This window comes from Gopherus evgoodei, unplaced genomic scaffold (genome assembly GCF_007399415.2).
Source record: "Gopherus evgoodei ecotype Sinaloan lineage unplaced genomic scaffold, rGopEvg1_v1.p scaffold_51_arrow_ctg1, whole genome shotgun sequence".
NCBI classification, from domain to species: Eukaryota; Metazoa; Chordata; order Testudines; family Testudinidae; genus Gopherus; species Gopherus evgoodei.
Genome location: NW_022060072.1, coordinates 931,123 through 949,631, shown reverse-complemented (window position 1 = coordinate 949,631; position 18,509 = coordinate 931,123). Strand labels below are relative to the sequence as shown.

The 18,509-nt window shown below is 70.0% G+C and overlaps 1 protein-coding gene across 1 annotated transcript; it reads left to right on the top strand.

Annotated features, from left to right (window-relative positions):
* The first annotated feature begins 413 nt into the window (after positions 1–413).
* Positions 414–17,459, top strand: PELP1 (proline, glutamate and leucine rich protein 1). Its single transcript, XM_030546936.1, is given in 19 exon segments — positions 414–489; positions 1,822–1,886; positions 2,261–2,366; positions 2,690–2,839; positions 5,169–5,240; positions 5,332–5,391; positions 5,751–5,901; positions 9,451–9,583; positions 10,833–10,920; positions 11,198–11,286; positions 12,562–12,678; positions 12,756–12,843; positions 12,845–12,907; positions 13,352–13,493; positions 13,673–13,728; positions 14,163–14,369; positions 14,452–14,931; positions 14,965–15,687; positions 17,270–17,459. Coding segments are annotated over 16 exon segments (2,688 nt in total). The 5' UTR covers positions 414–489; positions 1,822–1,886; positions 2,261–2,366; positions 2,690–2,710; the 3' UTR covers positions 17,360–17,459.
* Positions 17,460–18,509: the final 1,050 nt, after the last annotated feature.

The window sequence follows — 18,509 nt, the reverse complement described above, 5'->3', positions numbered from 1 at the left end:
TCCAGCCCCCCTGGCATTGGGCCGGTCCCACATGGTGGTTTCCAGCCCCCCACCCCATTGGGACAGTAACACATGGCGGTTTCCAGCCCCCCCGCCATTGGGATAGTCACACATGGCTGTTTTCAGCCCCCCCGCCATTGGGCCGGTCCCACATGGCGGTTTCCAGCCCCCCCGCCATTGGGCCGGTCACACATGGCGGTTTCCAGCCCCCCCCATCCCGAAGGCGGCGCGATGACGCACGGCGAGCGGCGGGCGCGCGCCGTTCCCAGGGCCCCCAGTGGCCTGGGGATGACGTCAGGCGCGCGCGCGGGCGGTTGGTTTCCAGGGCCGCCGGGCGCGTGGCGATGACGCGGAAGGCGGGGCGGAGCGGAGCTGGGCAGCATGGCGGCGGCGGCGGCCTCGGGCTGCCCGGGGCGGCTCGTGCTGGAGGCGCTGGGCGGGGCCCGGCCCCTGCCCGGCCTGGTGCGCGGCCTGCGGGACAGCGGCCAGGTGAGCGCCCCGGAGCCCCGCCCCCTCCTGTCCGGAGCCCCGCCCCCTCCTGTCCCGCAGCCCGGAGCCCCGCCCCCTCTCGGGAGCCCCGCCCCCTCCTGCCCGGAGCCCCGCCCCCTTCTGTCCCGCTGCCCAGAGCTCCTCCCCCTCCTGCCCGGAGCCCCGCCCCCTCCTGCCCGGAGCCCCGTCCCCTCCTGCCTGGGAGCCCCGCCCCCTCCTGTCCCGCAGCCCGGAGCCCCGCCCCCTCCTGCTCGGAGCCCCGCCCCCTCCTGCCCGGAGCCCCGCCCCCTCTCGGGAGCCCCGCCCCCTCCTCCCCGGTGCCCGGAGCCCCGCCCCTCTCGGGAGCCCCGCCCCCTCCTGTCCCGCAGCCCGGAGCCCCGCCCCCTCCCGGAGCCCTGCCCCCTCCTGCCTGGGAGCCCCGCCCCCTCCTTCCCTCCCTGGAGCCCCGCCCCCTCCTGGAGCCCCACCCCCTCCCTGCCCCCAGAGTCCTGCCCCTCCCTGGGAGCCCCACCCCCTCCTTCCCCCCAGAGTCCCGCCCCCTCCCGGAGTCCCACCCCCTCCCTGTCCCCAGAGTCCCACCCCTCCCTGGAGCCCTGCCCTCAGGAGCCCCGCCCCCTCTGGAGCCCCACCCCCTCCCTGCCCCCAGAGTCCTGCCCCTTCCTGGGAGCCCCGCCCCCTCCTTCCCTCCCTGGAGCCCTGCCCTCAGGAGCCCTGCCCCCTCCTGGAGCCCCACCCCCTCCCTGCCCCCAGAGTCCTGCCCCTTCCTGGGAGCCCCGCCCCCCTCCTTCCCTCCCTGGAGCCCTGCCCTCAGGAGCCCTGCCCCCTCCTGGAGCCCCACCCCCTCTCTGCCCCCAGAGTCCTGCCCCTTCCTGGGAGCCCTGCCCCTGTGTCCCACCACATGGAGATCCCTGACCCTCCTCCCCTGCCCCCGGATCCCCGCCCCCTCCTTCCCCAGAGTCCTGCCCACTCCCTGCTGGGCCCCGCCCCTTTAGCCCTGCCACAGGGAGGAGCCCCGCCCCCTCCTCCAAGGACCCCTTGGCCCATTCTCCCCCCTGGGTCTGACCCCCCTGGGCAGCAGGGCCCGATGAGGGCTGGGGTGGGGTGGGGTTGGGTAGGGTTGTAGGGGAAGAGGGTCCGGGGGGCAGAGTGGGAGGCAGGGAGTGTGGGGAGGAGGCGGAGGAGGGTCTAGGGGGCAGAGTAGCCTGGGGGGCTCCCCCCTTTCTGCAGAGGTCTCCAGAGCATGTGTGCCACACTGCCCCCCATCCCATGGCTGGGGGCGGGGCTGTACTGTCCGGGGTTCGTCGGTAACCCCCCTCTACTTTGTGTTCCCAGAACCTGCAGGCCCTGGGAGGCCTGATCGGGGCCACCAATGCCCGGCTGGGCACCCTCAAGACACGGTGAGTCCCCCCACTGCACCCCATTGCTCTGGGGGCAGAGGGTCTGACCCATCCCCCTAAGGGGCTGGGAGTCCCCTGGAAACCCCTCCTTGGTTCCCTCTCACTGTGCCCCACAGGAAAACCCTGCCCAGCTTCACTTATAGGGGATACCAGAGCCCTCTCTGGCTCCCCTGCAAACTCCCCACCCCATTTCCCTTATAGGGTCAGGAGCCGCCTCTCCCCCATGGGCCCCATAGGGGCAGCCCTGGAGCCATCTCCTCCCCTTGCTTTCCCAGCACGTGACACAACAGAGGGGGCTGTGGAGCAGAGGCTGGCTGACTCAGCCCCCCCCCAGCTGGGTGGGTGTCCCCCACTGATCTCCCTGTGCCCCCCAGGTTCGAGGGGCTGTGTCTGCTCTCCCTGCTGGTGAGTGAGAGCCCCACGGAGCCGTTCCAGCAGCACTGCCTGGGCTGGCTGCGTGCCCTGCAGCACCTGCTCCAGGTGAGGGGGGGCTGTGCGTGAACGGGGGCAGCGGCAGAACGTAAAAGGGGGGGTGAGAGAGGGAGGACAAAAGGGGTGTGTGAAAAAACAGAGACTCTGCATTGAGCTGGGGACAGGGGGCGGAGCGAGAGGTGGGCGGCAAGGAGGAGTGAATGAGTGGGGTGAGGTATGGGGGAGGAGGTACGGTGGGGCAGACAGGGGGGAGCTGTGTGGTGGGGGAAGGGGGCAGGGAGGGGCAAGGGAGTGGGGTACGGAGGGGCAGCAGGGGTGGGGCAGGCAGGAAGTGGGCGTGGCTGGGCTGACACCTGTCTCCCACCCCCCAGTCCCAGGACCCTGCCCCCACCATGGCGCTGGGGGCGGCCGTGCTGCGGGACCTGCTGCTCTACTCCTGCCAGCTGCCCGAGCTGGCACGGGACATCGCCACCAACCACATCCCCGGGCTGCTCACCTCCCTGCTGGCCCTCAAACCCGAGGTGAGTGCCCCCCCCCCACAGCGCCGGCCCCGCTCCCCACTGCCCCGGGCTCCTCACCTCCCTGCTGGCCCTCAAACCCGAGGTGAGTGCCCCCCCCCACATCCCCGGGCTGCTCACCTCCCTGCTGGCCCTCAAACCCGAGGTGAGTGCCCCCCCCCACAGCGCCGGCCCCGCTCCCCACTGCCCCGGGCTGCTCACCTCCCTGCTGGCCCTCAAACCCGAGGTGAGTGCCCCCCCCCCACATCCCCGGGCTGCTCACCTCCCTGCTGGCCCTCAAACCCGAGGTGAGTGCCCCCCCCACAGCGCCGGCCCCCGCTCCCCACTGCCCCCGGGCTGCTCACCTCCCTGCTGGCCCTCAAACCCGAGGTGAGTGCCCCCCCCCACATCCCCGGGCTGCTCACCTCCCTGCTGCCCTCAAACCCGAGGTGAGTGCCCCCCCCACAGCGCCGGCCCCGCTCCCCACTGCCCCGGGCTGCTCACCTCCCTGCTGGCCCTCAAACCCGAGGTGAGTGCCCCCCCCCACATCCCCGGGCTGCTCACCTCCCTGCTGGCCCTCAAACCCGAGGTGAGTGCCCCCCCCCACAGCGCCGGCCCCGCTCCCCACTGCCCCGGGCTCCTCACCTCCCTGCTGGCCCTCAAACCCGAGGTGAGTGCCCCCCCCCACATCCCCGGGCTGCTCACCTCCCTGCTGGCCCTCAAACCCGAGGTGAGTGCCCCCCCCCACAGCGCCGGCCCCGCTCCCCACTGCCCCGGGCTGCTCACCTCCCTGCTGGCCCTCAAACCCGAGGTGAGTGCCCCCCCCCACATCCCCGGGCTGCTCACCTCCCTGCTGGCCCTCAAACCCGAGGTGAGTGCCCCCCCACACAGCGCCGGCCCCGCTCCCCACTGCCCCGGGCTGCTCACCTCCCTGCTGGCCCTCAAACCCGAGGTGAGTGCCCCCCCCCCACTGCCCCGGGCTGCTCACCTCCCTGCTGGCCCTCAAACCCGAGGTGAGTGCCCCCCCACACAGCGCCGGCCCCGCTCCCCACTGCCCCGGGCTGCTCACCTCCCTGCTGGCCCTCAAACCCGAGGTGAGTGCCCCCCCCCCACTGCCCCGGGCTCCTCACCTCCCTGCTGGCCCTCAAACCCGAGGTGAGTGCCCCCCCCCCCACACCCCCGGGCTGCTCACCTCCCTGCTGGCCCTCAAACCCGAGGTGAGTGCCCCCCCCCACAGCGCCGGCCCTGCACCCCCCCACATACATCCCCGAGCTGGCACGGGACATCGCTACCAACCACATCCCCGGGCTGCTCACCTCCCTGCTGGCCCTCAAACCCGAGGTGAGTGCCCCCCCCCACAGCGCCGGCCCCGTTCCCCCCTGCCCCTAGCTCCTCACCTCCCTGCTGGCCCTCAAACCCGAGGTGAGTGCCCCTCCCCCAGCGCCGGCCCCGCTCCCCACATCCCCGGGCTGCTCACCTCCCTGCTGGCCCTCAAACCCGAGGTGAGTGCCCCCCCCCCACATCCCCGGGCTGCTCACCTCCCTGCTGGCCCTCAAACCCGAGGTGAGTGCCCCCCCCCACTGCCCCGGGCTCCTCACCTCCCTGCTGGCCCTCAAACCCGAGGCGAGTGCCCCCCCCCCCACATCCCCGGGCTGCTCACCTCCCTGCTGGCCCTCAAACCCGAGGTGAGTGCCCCCCCCCCACAGCGCCGGCCCCGCTCCCCACTGCCCCGGGCTCCTCACCTCCCTGCTGGCCCTCAAACCCGAGGTGAGTGCCCCCCCCCCACATCCCCGGGCTGCTCACCTCCCTGCTGGCCCTCAAACCCGAGGTGAGTGCCCCCCCCCCCACAGCACCGGCCCCGCTCCCCACTGCCCCGGGCTCCTCACCTCCCTGCTGGCCCTCAACCCGAGGTGAGTGCCCCCCCCCACAGCGCCGGCCCTGCCCCCCCCCCACATACATCCCCGAGCTGGCACGGGACATCGCCACCAACCACATCCCCGGGCTGCTCACCTCCCTGCTGGCCCTCAAACCCGAGGTGAGTGCCCCCCCCACAGCGCCGGCCCCGTTCCCCCCCCACATACATCCCCGAGCTGGCACGGGACATCGCCACCAACCACATCCCCGGGCTGCTCACCTCCCTGCTGGCCCTCAACCCGAGTGAGTGCCCCCCCCCCACATCCCCGGGCTGCTCACCTCCCTGCTGGCCCTCAAACCCGAGGTGAGTGCCCCCCCCCACATCCCCGGGCTGCTCACCTCCCTGCTGGCCCTCAAACCCGAGCTGAGTGCCCCCCCAGAGCCAGCCAGTCCCCGTCGGCTGGGTGGGAGCCTGACGGCGTCTCTGCTCTCTCCCCAGTGCCAGCTCTCGGCTCTGGAGGGCATCAAGGCCTGCATGACGTGTTACCCGCGGGCCTGCGGCTCCCTCCGGGTAAGTCTGTCAGCCCCCTGTGGGGCAGGGGAGGGGCGCGCCGTGGGGCTCAGTGCCCGGCTGCTCACCCACTTTCTCTCCTCACCCCCAGGGCAAACTAGCTGCCTATTTCCTGTCCCGAGTGGACGCTGAGTCGCCCCAACTGCAGCAGGTACTGGGGGGGAGCTCTGGGAGCTGGGAAAACCACCCCCCATATAGTTCCCCAAACCCTTCAGATCGGGGTGGTTAAATCTGTCTGCTTTCGGGGGGAGCTGGGCCTGCGGGGATCCCCACAGTGGGGAGGATGGGTGGGGGTCCCCCCTGGGCTGGGAATGGAGCTGTGGCCAGGGGGTTGCTGCCCCAGGACGTGGGCAGGGAGGAGGAACGGATGAGGGAGGGGCAGGGCAGGAGGGCAGCACTTGGGAGGTGCTGTCCTGCGACATGAGGGACTGGGGATCAGCCCCCAGGGCCCCCTGATGGGGGGCTGCCCCCGGGCGGGGGGGCGCTGACACCGTCTCTCCCCCCCGGCAGCTGGCGTGCGAATGCTACGCGCTGCTGCCCTCACTGGGCGCAGGCTTCACCCACGGGCTGAAGCACACGGAGTGCTGGGAGCAGGAGCTGCACGCGCTGCTGGCCACGCTGCACGGCCTGCTGGGAAACCTCTACGAGGGCGCCGAGACCGGTAAGGGGGGGCGGGGCTTACGGGAGGGGAACCCAGGCGTCCGGCGGGTTGGAGTCCCCCGCAGAGCTGCCGGGAGGGGGTGTGAACCCAGGCGTCCGGCGGATCGGAGCTCCCGGGGGGCAGATGCCAGTGGAGGGGTGGGCTGAACCCAGGCATCCGGCAGATCGGAGCGCCCATCAGAGCTCCTGGGGGGGCCGATGCCAGTGGGGGTGTGTGTGTGTGAACCCAGGCGTCTGGCGGATCGGAGCCCCCATCAGAGCTCCCGGGAGTCAGACACCAGTGTGTGTGTGTGTGTGTGTGTGTGTGTGTGTGTGAACCCAGGCGTCCGGCAGATCGGAGCCCCCATCAGAGCTCCCGGGAGTCAGACACCAGTGTGTGTGTGTGTGTGTGTGTGTGAACCCAGGCGTCTGGCGGATCGGAGCCCCCATCACAGCTCCCGGGAGTCAAACACCAGTGTGTGTGTGTGTGTGAGAACCCAGGCGTCCGGCAGATTGGAGCCCCCATCAGAGCTCCCGGGGGGGGTTGTGAACCCAGGCGTCTGGCGGATCGGAGCCCCCATCAGAGCTCCCGGGAGTCAGACACCAGTGTGTGTGTGTGTGTGTGTGTGTGTGTGTGAACCCAGGCGTCAGGCAGATCAGAGCCCCCATCAGAGCTCCTGGGGGGGCCGACGCCAGTGGGGGTGTGTGTGTGTGAACCCAGGCATCTGGCGGATCGGAGCCCCCATCAGAGCTCCTGGGAGTTGGACACCAGTGTGTGTGTGTGTGTGTGTGTGTGTGTGTGTGAACCCAGGCATCCGGCGGATCGGAGCGCCCATCAGAGCTCCTGGGGGGGCCGACGCCAGTGGGGGTGTGTGTGTGTGAACCCAGGCGTCCGGCAGATTGGAGCCCCCATCAGAGCTCCCGGGAGTCAGACACCAGTGTGTGTGTGTGTGTGTGTGTGTGTGTCAACCCAGGCGTCAGGCAGATCAGAGCCCCCATCAGAGCTCCTGGGGGGGCCGACGCCAGTGGGGGTGTGTGTGTGTGAACCCAGGCATCTGGCGGATCGGAGCCCCCATCAGAGCTCCTGGGAGTCGGACACCAGTGTGTGTGTGTGTGTGTGTGTGTGTGTGTGTGTGTGTGAACCCAGGCATCCGGCGGATCGGAGCGCCCATCAGAGCTCCTGGGGGGGCCGACGCCAGTGGGGGTGTGTGTGTGTGAACCCAGGCATCTGGCGGATCGGAGCCCCCATCAGAGCTCCTGGGAGTCGGACACCAGTGTGTGTGTGTGTGTGTGTGTGTGTGTGTGTGAACCCAGGCGTCTGGTGGATCGAAGCCCCCATCAGAGCTCTCGGGGGGGGTTGTGAACCCAGGCGTCCGGCGGATTGGAGTCCCCATCAGAGCTCCCGGGGGTCAGACACCAGTGTGTGTGTGTGTGTGTGTGTGTGTGTGTGTGTGTGTGTGTGTGTGAACCCAGGCATCCGGCGGATCGGAGCGCCCATCAGAGCTCCTGGGGGGGCCGACGCCAGTGGGGGTGTGTGTGTGTGAACCCAGGCGTCTGGCGGATCAGAGCCCCCATCAGAGCTCCCGGGGGGCAGACACCAGTGTGAGTGTGTGTGTGTGTGTGAACCCAGGCGTCTGGCGGATCGGAGCCCCCATCAGAGCTCCCGGGGGGGGTTGTGAACCCAGGCGTCTGGCGGATTGGAGCCCCCATCAGAGCTCCTGGGAGTCAGACACCAGTGTGTGTGTGTGTGTGTGTGTGTGTCAACCCAGGCGTCAGGCACATCAGAGCCCCCATCAGAGCTCCCGGGGGGGGGGGTTGTGAACCCAGGCGTCTGGCGGATTGGAGCCCCCATCAGAGCTCCCGGGGGCAGACACCAGTGTGAGAGTGTGTGTGTGTGTGTGTGTGTGTGTGTGTGTGTGTGTGTGAACCCAGGCATCCGGCGGATCGGAGCCCCCATCACAGCTCCCGGGAGTCAGACACCAGTGTGTGTGTGTGTGTGTGTGTGTCAACCCAGGCGTCAGGCAGATCAGAGCCCCCATCAGAGCTCCCGGGGGGGCCGACGCCAGTGGGGGTGTGTGTGTGTGAACCCAGGCATCTGGCGGATCGGAGCCCCCATCAGAGCTCCTGGGAGTCGGACACCAGTGTGTGTGTGTGTGTGTGTGTGTGTGTGTGTGAACCCAGGCGTCTGGTGGATCGAAGCCCCCATCAGAGCTCTCGAGGGGGGGTGTGAACCCAGGCGTCCGGCGGATTGGAGTCCCCATCAGAGCTCCCGGGGGTCAGACACCAGTGTGTGTGTGTGTGTGTGTGTGTGTGTGTGTGTGTGAACCCAGGCATCCGGCGGATCGGAGCGCCCATCAGAGCTCCTGGGGGGGCCGACGCCAGTGGGGGTGTGTGTGTGTGAACCCAGGCATCTGGCGGATCGGAGCCCCCATCAGAGCTCCCGGGGGGGGTTGTGAACCCAGGCGTCTGGCGGATTGGAGCCCCCCGTCAGAGCTCCTGGGAGTCAGACACCAGTGTGTGTGTGTGTGTGTCAACCCAGGCGTCAGGCAGATCAGAGCCCCCATCAGAGCTCCCGGGGGGGGTTGTGAACCCAGGCGTCTGGGGGATTGGAGCCCCCATCAGAGCTCCCGGGGGCAGACACCAGTGTGAGTGTGTGTGTGTGTGTGTGAACCCAGGCATCCGGCGGATCGGAGCCCCCATCACAGCTCCCGGGAGTCAGACACCAGTGTGAGTGTGTGTGTGTGTGTGTGTGTGAACCCAGGCGTCAGGCAGATCAGAGCCCCCATCAGAGCTCCCGGGGGGGGGTTGTGAACCCAGGCGTCTGGGGGATTGGAGCCCCCATCAGAGCTCCCGGGGGCAGACACCAGTGTGAGTGTGTGTGTGTGTGTGTGTGAACCCAGGCATCCGGCGGATCGGAGCCCCCATCACAGCTCCCGGGAGTCAGACACCAGTGTGTGTGTGTGTGTGTGTGTGTGTCAACCCAGGCGTCAGGCAGATCAGAGCCCCCATCAGAGCTCCCGGGGTGGGTTGTGAACCCAGGCGTCTGGCGGATTGGAGCCCCCATCAGAGCTCCCGGGGGGCAGACACCTGTGTGTGTGTGTGTGTGTGTGTGTGTGTGTGTGTGTGTGTCAACCCAGGCGTCAGGCAGATCAGAGCCCCCATCAGAGCTCCCGGGGGGGGTTGTGAACCCAGGCGTCTGGCGGATCGGAGCCCCCATCAGAGCTCCCGGGGTGCAGACACCAGTGTGTGTGTGTGTGTGTGTGTGTGTGTGTGTGTGTGTGTGTGAACCCAGGCGTCTGGCGGATTGGAGCCCCCATCAGAGCTCCCGGGGTGCAGACACCAGTGTGAGTGTGTGTGTGTGTGTGTGTGTGTGAACCCAGGCGTCCGGCAGATCGGAGCCCCCATCAGAGCTCCCGGGGGGCAGACACCAGTGTGTGTGGGGGTGTGAACAGGCCTCCATTACACTAGGATGCTGCTCCTGGGGTGGTGGTGGGGACCCCGGCATCCTGCCCACCCCAGTGGAGGGCCGGGAACCCCCCCCCCACTGAGTCCCTCCTTCCCCCCCCCGCAGACCCCCTGCCCTACGAGGGCCCAGGCGTGGAGCTGCTGCTGCCTCCGGCGCCGCCCGACGGGGAGACCAACTTCATCCTGACCCTCTGCAACCGCTTCTCCGGCCTGGCCAAGTGCCTGCAGCTCCTGCTGAGGTACTCACGTGCCCCCCCATGGCCCCCCCGGGACACTGCCGGGGTTCCCCGCCTCCCCTCCCTCCAGACTGCGCAGGGCTCTGCCGGGCTGGCAATGGTCAGTGAACGCCGGGGGTGGGTTCAGCGTCTCTCCCCTGGCCCCCCCGTGTGCTCCCCACAGTGATTCCCTCTGGGTGGGGCCCCTGGGGACCCCGCTGACGCCCCCCCCGGCAACCAGGACACAGCCGGGGTTCCCTGCCCCCCCTTCCCTCCAGACTGCACAGGGCTCTGCCGGGCTGGCAATGGTCAGTGAACACCGGGGCTGGGTTCAGCGTCTCTCCCCTGGCCTCCCCGTGTGCTCCCCACAGCGATTCTCTCTGGGTGGGGCCTCGGGGACCCCTCTGACGCCCCCCCCCGGCAACCAGGACACAGCCGGGGTTCCCTGCCCCCCCCTTCCCTCCAGACTGCACAGGGCTCTGCCGGGCTGGCAATGGTCAGTGAACACCGGGGCTGGGTTCAGCGTCTCTCCCCTGGCCCCCCCGTGTGCTCCCCACAGTGATTCCCTCTGGGTGGGGCCCCTGGGGACCCCGCTGAGGCCCCCCCCGGCAACCAGGACACTGCCGGGGTTCCCCGCCCCCCCTTCCCTCCAGACTGCGCAGGGCTCTGCCGGGCTGGCAATGGTCAGTGAACGCCGGGGCTGGGTTCAGCGTCTCTCCCCTGGCCCCCCCGTGTGCTCCCCACAGTGATTCCCTCTGGGTGGGGCCCCTGGGGACCCCGCTGACGCCCCCCCCGGCAGCCGGGACACAGCCGGGTTCTGAGCCGGGGGGAACGCTCATAGGACCGAGGTCGTTCGCACCGGGATCAGGGACCTGCCGCAACATCTCTCTGGGGGGGGGGGACCTGAGTCCCAAGCCAGCAGCCCAAGTTCAGGCCCCCCCCAGCTACTCTCTTCCCCCCGCCACCTCCCGGCTTCCTCTCTCTCCCAGGCATACCTGGACGCTTCGTTTGCAGCCCCTCCGGCCCATCGGGCTACAGCCTATGGGCCAGTCTCTGTGCCCCATTAGCCTGTCACTGTCACACCTGCCCTGCACCAGTCCTGCCCACTAGATACAGGAGTGACACGTGGGGAAACTGAGGCACACACACAGTCCTCAGAGAACGTGCCCACTTGGTCACTGCCCCCGGCTGGGGTGCCTGCAGGACAGCACCCCCTAGTGCTGACTCAAAGGGGAGAGCCCCCCCAGCTAACGCCCCCTCCATGCCATTACAGCAGCGAGTTTGTGGCTCCCGTGACGGTTCCAGTCCAGGACGTTCTGGATCTCGTGTGCCGGGCTCTGAACATCTCCATCAAGAACATCGTGAGTGGGGCGGTGGGGAGGGGGGATGTCCCACCAGCCCCCCCGCATGGCTGGAAGGCCCATACAGCCCTGTAGGGCCCAGCCTGCCTGCTCTTAAAGGGCCAGCGCCCTGGCCCATGCTCGGGGAGCCATACGGTGCCCCTCCCCCGCGCCCGGGTGTGCGGGGCTGGGGTCGCCCCCTTGTCCCCCAGAGGGGGGTGTGTTCTAGTCCCCCCTCGAGCCCCAAGGTGGGGGCTGGTGCCTGTCTGACCCCCCTCCCCTCGTCTCCCTCCCCCAGAGCTGGTTCGGCGACGGGCCCCTGAAAATGCTGCTGCTGCCGTCTGTCCATCTGGAGATCCTGGATGTGCTGGCGGCCCTGATCCTGGCGTGAGTCTGCCGGGGGCGGGGCTCGGCTGGGAGCGCGCTGACCCCTCTCCCCCCAAGTGTGGGCGCGCTGGGGCAGCATGGGGGGATACAAGGGGGTCCCTGCCTTGCCGCGCTGAGCCCTTTCCCCCCAGGTGTGGGGCCCAGTGCGGGCACTGTGGGGGCATATGGGGGGGTCCCTGCCTTGCCGCGCTGACCCCTCTCCCCCCCGAGTGTGGGGCCCAGCGGGGGCAGCATGGGGGGATATGGGGAGGTCCCTGCCTCACCGCGCTGAGGCCTCTGCCCCCAGGTGTGGGGTGTGCTGGGGCAGTGTGGGGGCATATGGGGGGGTCCCTGCTTTGCTGCGCTGACCCCTCTCCCCCCAGGTGCGGGGCCTAGCTGACGCGCTAGGGCAGCATGGGGGGATGCGGGGGGGGTCCCTGCCTCACCGTGCTGACCTCTCTTCCCCCAGGTGTGGGGCCCAGCTGGGGCAGCGTGGAGGGATACGGAGGGGTCCCTGCCTCATCGTGCTGACCCCTCTCCCTCCAGGTGTGGGGCCCGGCTGGCGCGCTGGGGCAGCATGGGGAGATACGGGGCGGTCCCTGCCTCACTGTGCTGACCCCTGTCCCCCCAGGTGTGGGGCCCAGCTGGGGCAGCGTGGGGGGATACGGAGGGGTCCCTGCCTCATCGTGCTGACCCCTCTCCCCCCAGGTGTGGGGCCTGGCTGGCGTGCTGGGGCACCGTGGGGCGATATGGGGGGGTCCCTGCCTCACCGCGCTGACCTCTCTCCCCCCAGGTGTGGGGCCCGGCTGGTGCGCTGGGGCACTGTGGGGTGATATGGGGGGGTCCCTGCCTCACCACGCTGACCCCTCTCCCCCCAGGTGTGGGGCCCCGCTGGCGCGCTGGGGCACCGTGGGGTGATATGGGGGGGTCCCTGCCTCACCGCACTGACCTCTCTCCCCCCAGGTGTGGGGCCCGGCTGGCGCGCTGGGGCACTGTGGGGCAATACGGGGGGGTCCCTGCCTCACCGCGGTGACCCCTCTTCCCCCAGGTGTGGGGCCCGGCTGGGGCACCGTGGAGGGATATGGAGGGGTCCCTGCCTCATCGTGCTGACCTCTCGCCCCCCCAGGTGTGGGGCCCGGCTGGCACGCTGGGGCACTGTGGGGCGATACGGGCGGATCCCTGCCTCACCGCGCTGACCTCTCTCCCCCCAGGTGTGGGGCCCGACTGGCACGCTGGGGCACTGTGGGGCGATACGGGCGGATCCCTGCCTCACCGCGCTGACCCCTCTCCCCCCAGGTGTGGGGCCCGACTGGCGCGCTGGGGCAGCGTTCTGGGCCGGCTCTTCCCCCAGGTGCTGGGTGCCTGGAGCAGCAGCAGGGACTCGGTGCCACTGGGCCAGGAGAAGCCCTACAGGTCAGTGGGGGGCCGTGGAGGCTAGCAAGGGGGGGTCCTGTTCTGCAGCCCTGCCCTGACCCCCCCTCTCTCTGCAGCGCCGTGCGCACCCGGCTGTACCAGGTCCTGGAGCTGTGGGTGCAGGTGGGCGGGGCCGGCGCGGGGGTGCTGCAGGGCCCCCCCCCACCGCAGCGAGGCCCTGCTGGCCCACCTGTTGAGCGACATTGCACCCCCCACCGACAGCGTCAAGGTGAGCCCCCCTGTGTGCTGGGGAGAGCGCCCCCTGCTGAGCCCCTTCCCTGCCCCACAGGGACCATAGCGCCGCCCTGGGGCCAGCCTTGCCTGCTGGGGGAGAGCGCCCCCTGCTGAGCCCCCGCTCTGCTCCTTGCCCCACAGCGCCCCCTCGCACCACCCTGGGGCAGCCCTGCCTGCCGGGGGAGAGTATTCCTTGCTGAGCCCCCCGCCCCACTGCCTGCCCCACCGCTCCTTCTAGTGCCGCCCTGGGGCCAGGCCTGCCTGCTGGGGGAGAGCGCCCCCTGCTGAGCCCCCGCTCTGCTCCTTGCCCCACAGCGCCCCCTCGCACCACCCTGGGGCAGTCCTGCATGCCGGGAGAGAGCACCCCCTGCTGCGCCCCTGCCCCGCTCCCTGCCCCACAGTGCCCCCAGCACCTCGCTAAGTGCTCCTGCCCCCCCAGCTGAAAGTGGAGCGCCCCGGCTCGGAGGGGAAGCCCAGCGCCCCCAAGAAGCCGAAGCTGTCGGAGGGGGGTGACGCCCCCTCCCTGCACCGCAAGCAGGACCCCATGGCCAACAGCGACGTCTGTAAGGCGGCTCTGCAAGGTAAGGGGGCCCCCAGCGAGGACTCGGGGGAGGGGGGGCTGCATGGGGGGCACGGGTCCCTGTGGGATGTGGGGCCCCTCGGCTTTTGCCTTTTCCCCCATCACCTCGGGGGGCTCACCCCTTGTGGGGGGCTGGGGGTGACCAAGCTGCCCCCCTGAAATCCTCCCATCTCTCTGCAGTGCTGAGCCGGGCCATCCTGCTGGGAGGAAGCCTGGTCAAGGAGGAGACCCACAGGGTGAGTGATGTGGGGTGGCGCAGCGGGGGTTAGATGGGGCAGGCACACGTGGCGGTGGGGTTGGAGCACAGGGTGGTGGAGGCGGAAGGCAGAGAATGGGGGATTAAAGAGGGGGGGCTCCAGGTTACGGAGTGAGTGGGGGAGTTGCAGGGCGAGTCGGGGGGCTCCAGGGTACGGAGTGAGTGGGGGAGTTGCAGGGCGAGTCGGGGGGCTCCAGGGTACGGAGTGAGTGGGGGAGTTGCAGGGTGAGTGGGGGGTTGTGGGGTGAGTGGGGGGCTCTGGGTTCTGGGGCGAGTGGGGGGTTGTGGGGTGAATGGGGGAATTGCAGGGTGAATGGGGGGCTCCGGGTTCTGGGGTGAGTGGGGGGTTGTGGGGTGAATGGGGGGTTCCGGGTTATGGGGCGCCGTCTCTAACCCCCCCGTCTCTCCCCTCAGAGGCTGCAGGAGCTGGTGGTGCCGCTGCTGCTCCGCCTGGCCCAGGGGGACGTCCCCCCCGGGAGCCCCTATGCCAGCCCGGCCTGTCGCCACCAGCTGTACCGCCTGCTGCTGGCCCTGCTCCTGGCACCCGCGCCCGCCTGCCCCCCACCCCTGCACTGCGCCCTGAGGGCCTTCACCCTGGGCCAGCGGGACCCCAGCCTGCAGGTGAGACCCCACAGGGACACCCCCGCCTTCGCCTCTTCCCCCCCTCGGCTCCAGCTCTCCCCCTCTCTCTCGTCCCCTGCAGGTGTCGTCCTTCTGCGCCGAAGCCCTGGTGACCTGCAGCGCCCTGGCGCGCCCTCGGGTGCCCTCCCTGCAGCTGCCCTTCCCCGGCCCTGCCCCCTTGGCCGGCCCCGCCCCTGCAGACCTGGCCACCTCCCCCTTCCGCCAGGCCCCGCCCTTCCCCGCCCCGCCGCCCGCCCGCCCCCCGTCCGCCAACCACCTGGGGCTGGCGCCGCCCCGGCTGCCCCCTTCCGCCGCCCCTGGCCTGGCACTGGCGGAGGAGCCCGGGGAGGCGGGCGACCCCCGGGTGCTGGCCCCGTCCTCGCCCGGGGGCGCGGAGGAGGGGGGAGCGGGGCTGGGGGGCAAGCCCCGGCGCCCCGTCTACGTGCACTACGAGAAGGAGGAGGAGTCGGACGTGGAGATCTCCCTGGAGAGCGACTCTGACGACAGCGTGGTCATCGTCCCCAAGGGGCTGCTGCCCAAGCCCCCCCCGCCGCCCCCGCCGCCTCCTGCACCCCCCTCCCCGCCCCCCGCCCAGCCCCCCGAGGAGCCGCCCTCCGCCGGCGAAGCGCTGCCCGGCCTGGGCGAGGAGAACCCGGCCGTGATCAACATCAACAGCAGCGAGGAGGAGGAGGAGGAGTTCCCGGAGGACGAGGAGGAGGAGGAGGAGGAGGAGGAGGAGTACTTCGACGAGGAAGATGAGGACTTCGACGAGGAGGAGGAGGAGGAGGAATTTGAGGAGGAGGAAGAGCTGGGGGAGGAGGAAGAGGAGGAGGAGGAGTACGAGGAGGAGGAAGGCCTGTCGGAAGAGGAGGAGGAGGAGGAGGAGGAGGAGGGGGCCCTGTCGGAGGAAGAGCGGGCGCCTCCCGCCCCCCAGGAGCTGCCGGCCGCGCCCGGGGAGCCGGACGATCTCATCATGGAGGTAGAGGAGAGCCAGGCCCCCGCTCCGCTGCCCGCCGAGGAGGTGGAGGAGGTGGTGGTGATGAAGGCTAGTCCCCCGCCCGCCCCGCAGCCACCGCCGCGGGAGGAGGAGGAGCTGCCGCCCACCCCGCCCCAGCAAGCCAGCCCCCTCCAGGCCCCGCCTCCCGCCCCAGAAGAGATGGGGGAGGAGCCCCCGCTGCTGGAAGCCCCGCCCCCCATTCTGGAGGAGGACCGGCCCCCCAAGGAGGAGGGGGCACCCCCGGCGGGGGAGCAGGGAGATGGCGCCGGAGAGGGGGCGCAGCCCAGCCCCGAGCGGGAGCAGCCGGCTGTGAAGGCAGAGGTGAGATGGGGGGTGAGGGTGGGGTCTGGGGTGGGAGGGCGTGAAGGCAGAGGTGAGATGGGGGGTGGGGGTGGGGTCTGGGGTGGGAGGGCGTGAAGGCAGAGGTGAGATGGCGGGTGAGAGTGGGGTGGGAGGGTGTGAAGGCAGAGGTGAGATGGGGGGGTGGGGGTGGGGTCTGGGGTGGGAGGGCGTGAAGGCAGAGGTGAGATGGGGGGTGGGGGTGGGGTCTGGGGTGGGAGGTCGTGAAGGCAGAGGTGAGATGGGGGGTGAGAGTGGGGTGGGAGGGTGTGAAGGCAGAGGTGAGATGGGGGGTGAGAGTGGGGTGGGAGGGCGTGAAGGCAGAGGTGAGATGGGGGGTGGGGGTGGGGTCTGGGGTGGGAGGGTGTGAAGGCAGAGGTGAGATGGGGGTGGGGGTGGGGTCTGGGGTGGGAGGGCGTGAAGGCAGAGGTGAGATGGGGGGTGAGAATGGGGTGGGAGGGTGTGAAGGCAGAGGTGAGATGGGGGGTGGGGGTGGGGTCTGGGGTGGGAGGGCGTGAAGGCAGAGGTGAGATGGGGGGTGGGGGTGGGGTCTGGGGTGGGAGGGTGTGAAGGCAGAGGTGAGATGGGGGGTGAGAGTGGGGTGGGAGGGTGTGAAGGCAGAGGTGAGATTGGGGTGGGAGGGCGTGAAGGCAGAGGTGAGATGGGGGGTGAGAGTGGGGTGGGAGGGTGTGAAGGCAGAGGTGAGATGGGGGGTGGGGGTGAGAGTGGGGTGGGAGGGTGTGAAGGCAGAGGTGAGATGGGGGTGGGGGTGGGGTCTGGGGTGGGAGGGTGTGAAGGCAGAGGTGAGATGGGGGGGGGGGGGTGGGGTCTGGGGTGGGAGGGTGTGAAGGCAGAGGTGAGATGGGGGGTGAGAGTGGGGTGGGAGGGTGTGAAGGCAGAGGTGAGATGGGGGGTGGGGGTGGGGTCTGGGGTGGGAGGGCGTGAAGGCAGAGGTGAGATGGGGTGGGGGTGGGGTCTGGGGTGGGAGGGTGTGAAGGCAGAGGTGAGATGGGGGGTGGGGGTGAGAGTGGGGTGGGAGGGTGTGAAGGCAGAGGTGAGATGGGGTGGGGGTGGGGTCTGGGGTGGGAGGGTGTGAAGGCAGAGGTGAGATGGGGGGTGGGGGTGAGAGTGGGGTGGGAGGGTGTGAAGGCAGAGGTGAGATGGGGTGAGGGTGGGGTCTGGGGTGGGAGGGTGTGAAGGCAGAGGTGAGATGGGGGCGAGGGTGGGGTCTGGGGTGGGAGGGTTTGAAGGCAGAGGTGAGACGGGGGTGGGGGTGGGGTCTGGGTTGGGAGGGCGTGAAGGCAGAGGTGAGATGGGGGGTGAGAGTGGGGTGGGAGGGTGTGAAGGCAGAGGTGAGACGGGGGGGGTACGGGGAGGGGTGCAAGCATGAGCAGCCGGCAGGTGAGACAGGGGTGAGGGGTGGGGCCCCAGGGAGGGGCAGGGGTGAGTCGGGGGCTGAGGGGAGAAGAAGAGATGAGGGGTGGAGATGGGGCCTCGGGGGGGGCGGTGGGGCTGCCCCAAGGGCAAGGGCTGACACCCCCCCCTGCCATCTTTCCCCCCCCAGGCAGAGGCAGACGAGACGGAGACTATGCTGGCTGACTTCATCGACTGTCCCCCGGACGATGAGAAGGAGCCCCCCGAACCCGGCCCCTAGAGGGTCACCCTGATTCACCTGCTCACCCTGGGAATCCCCTCAACCAGGCCCCCCCCTCACTGTGTGTCCCGGATGGTTCAATAAACACCCCCCCCCTCCAGCGCCAGGCTGTGCCATCTGTATGGGGTGGGAAAAGGGGGGTGGGGTTACTGGGGGGGGCGACAGTTCAGGACAGTTGCACATGTATCCCCACCCCATGCTCAGCACGCCCCCCCCCCACTGTCCCTTCCCCCAGCGCCCCCCAGCCTTTCTTCATGGGTGGGTCCTACTTCCGGGGGGGGTTTCAGAGATTGGGGGAAAAACCCCCGCCCCACCAGGAGCCTGGGGATCCCCTGGCCTCATGCCCCAGAGACCCGCCAGCTGCCTGGAGTGGGGACACGCGACTGCCTGCACGTACTGCGCCCCGTGGAGGGAGAGCCCTCTCCATATGGGGGAGTCTGGCCCCCCAGACGATGGGTATCCCCCCATTGCCTGACTGACCCAGCCACCCCCTCCTTACATCCCCGCACAGGGCTCGCCTCCTGGATAAGCCCCCACCTCCAGTGCTCCCAAGGTGGGGCTTGTTCGCAGCAGCAGGGCTGGGGGGTGCCGGCCCATGTCAGGGGGTGACCCCGGACTGTGTATCAGGATAGCAGAGAGATGCTAGGGAGGAGCCACTAAGGGGGTATGCAGGTTAGTACGCCCCCCCCACCCCATCCCTCCCCCCAGACCCACCTCTGCTGGCCTGGCTCTTTCAGGGTGCCCTGGGGGCTCAGGCACCGCCCCAGATGAATCTGGGCAGGACTTGGGTGCAGCGTCTCCCCCCACAGGCCGAGGAACCTGCCTGAATTTGGTGCCCCCTGGGAGCGCTCAGCCCCTTGGACCCCCTGTGAGCTCCCTGCAGCAAGTCCCCCTGGGCATGGCCCCGGGGAGCCTGACCGCCCCCCCCAAGGACCCTGCCCCCCACTCCGGTCACCTGGGCTCTGTTCCTCGGCCCTCTGGCCGGCTCCTGGTGGGGGACGGGCCCCGGCCTACAGAATATGGGCCACTCTGTGCCCCGTTAGTCCATCGCCATCACACCTGTCCTGCACCGATCCCGCCCCCTAGAGCAGTGACACGTGGGGAAACCGAGGCGCGCACACAGTACTCAGAGACGACATTAAGAACGGTC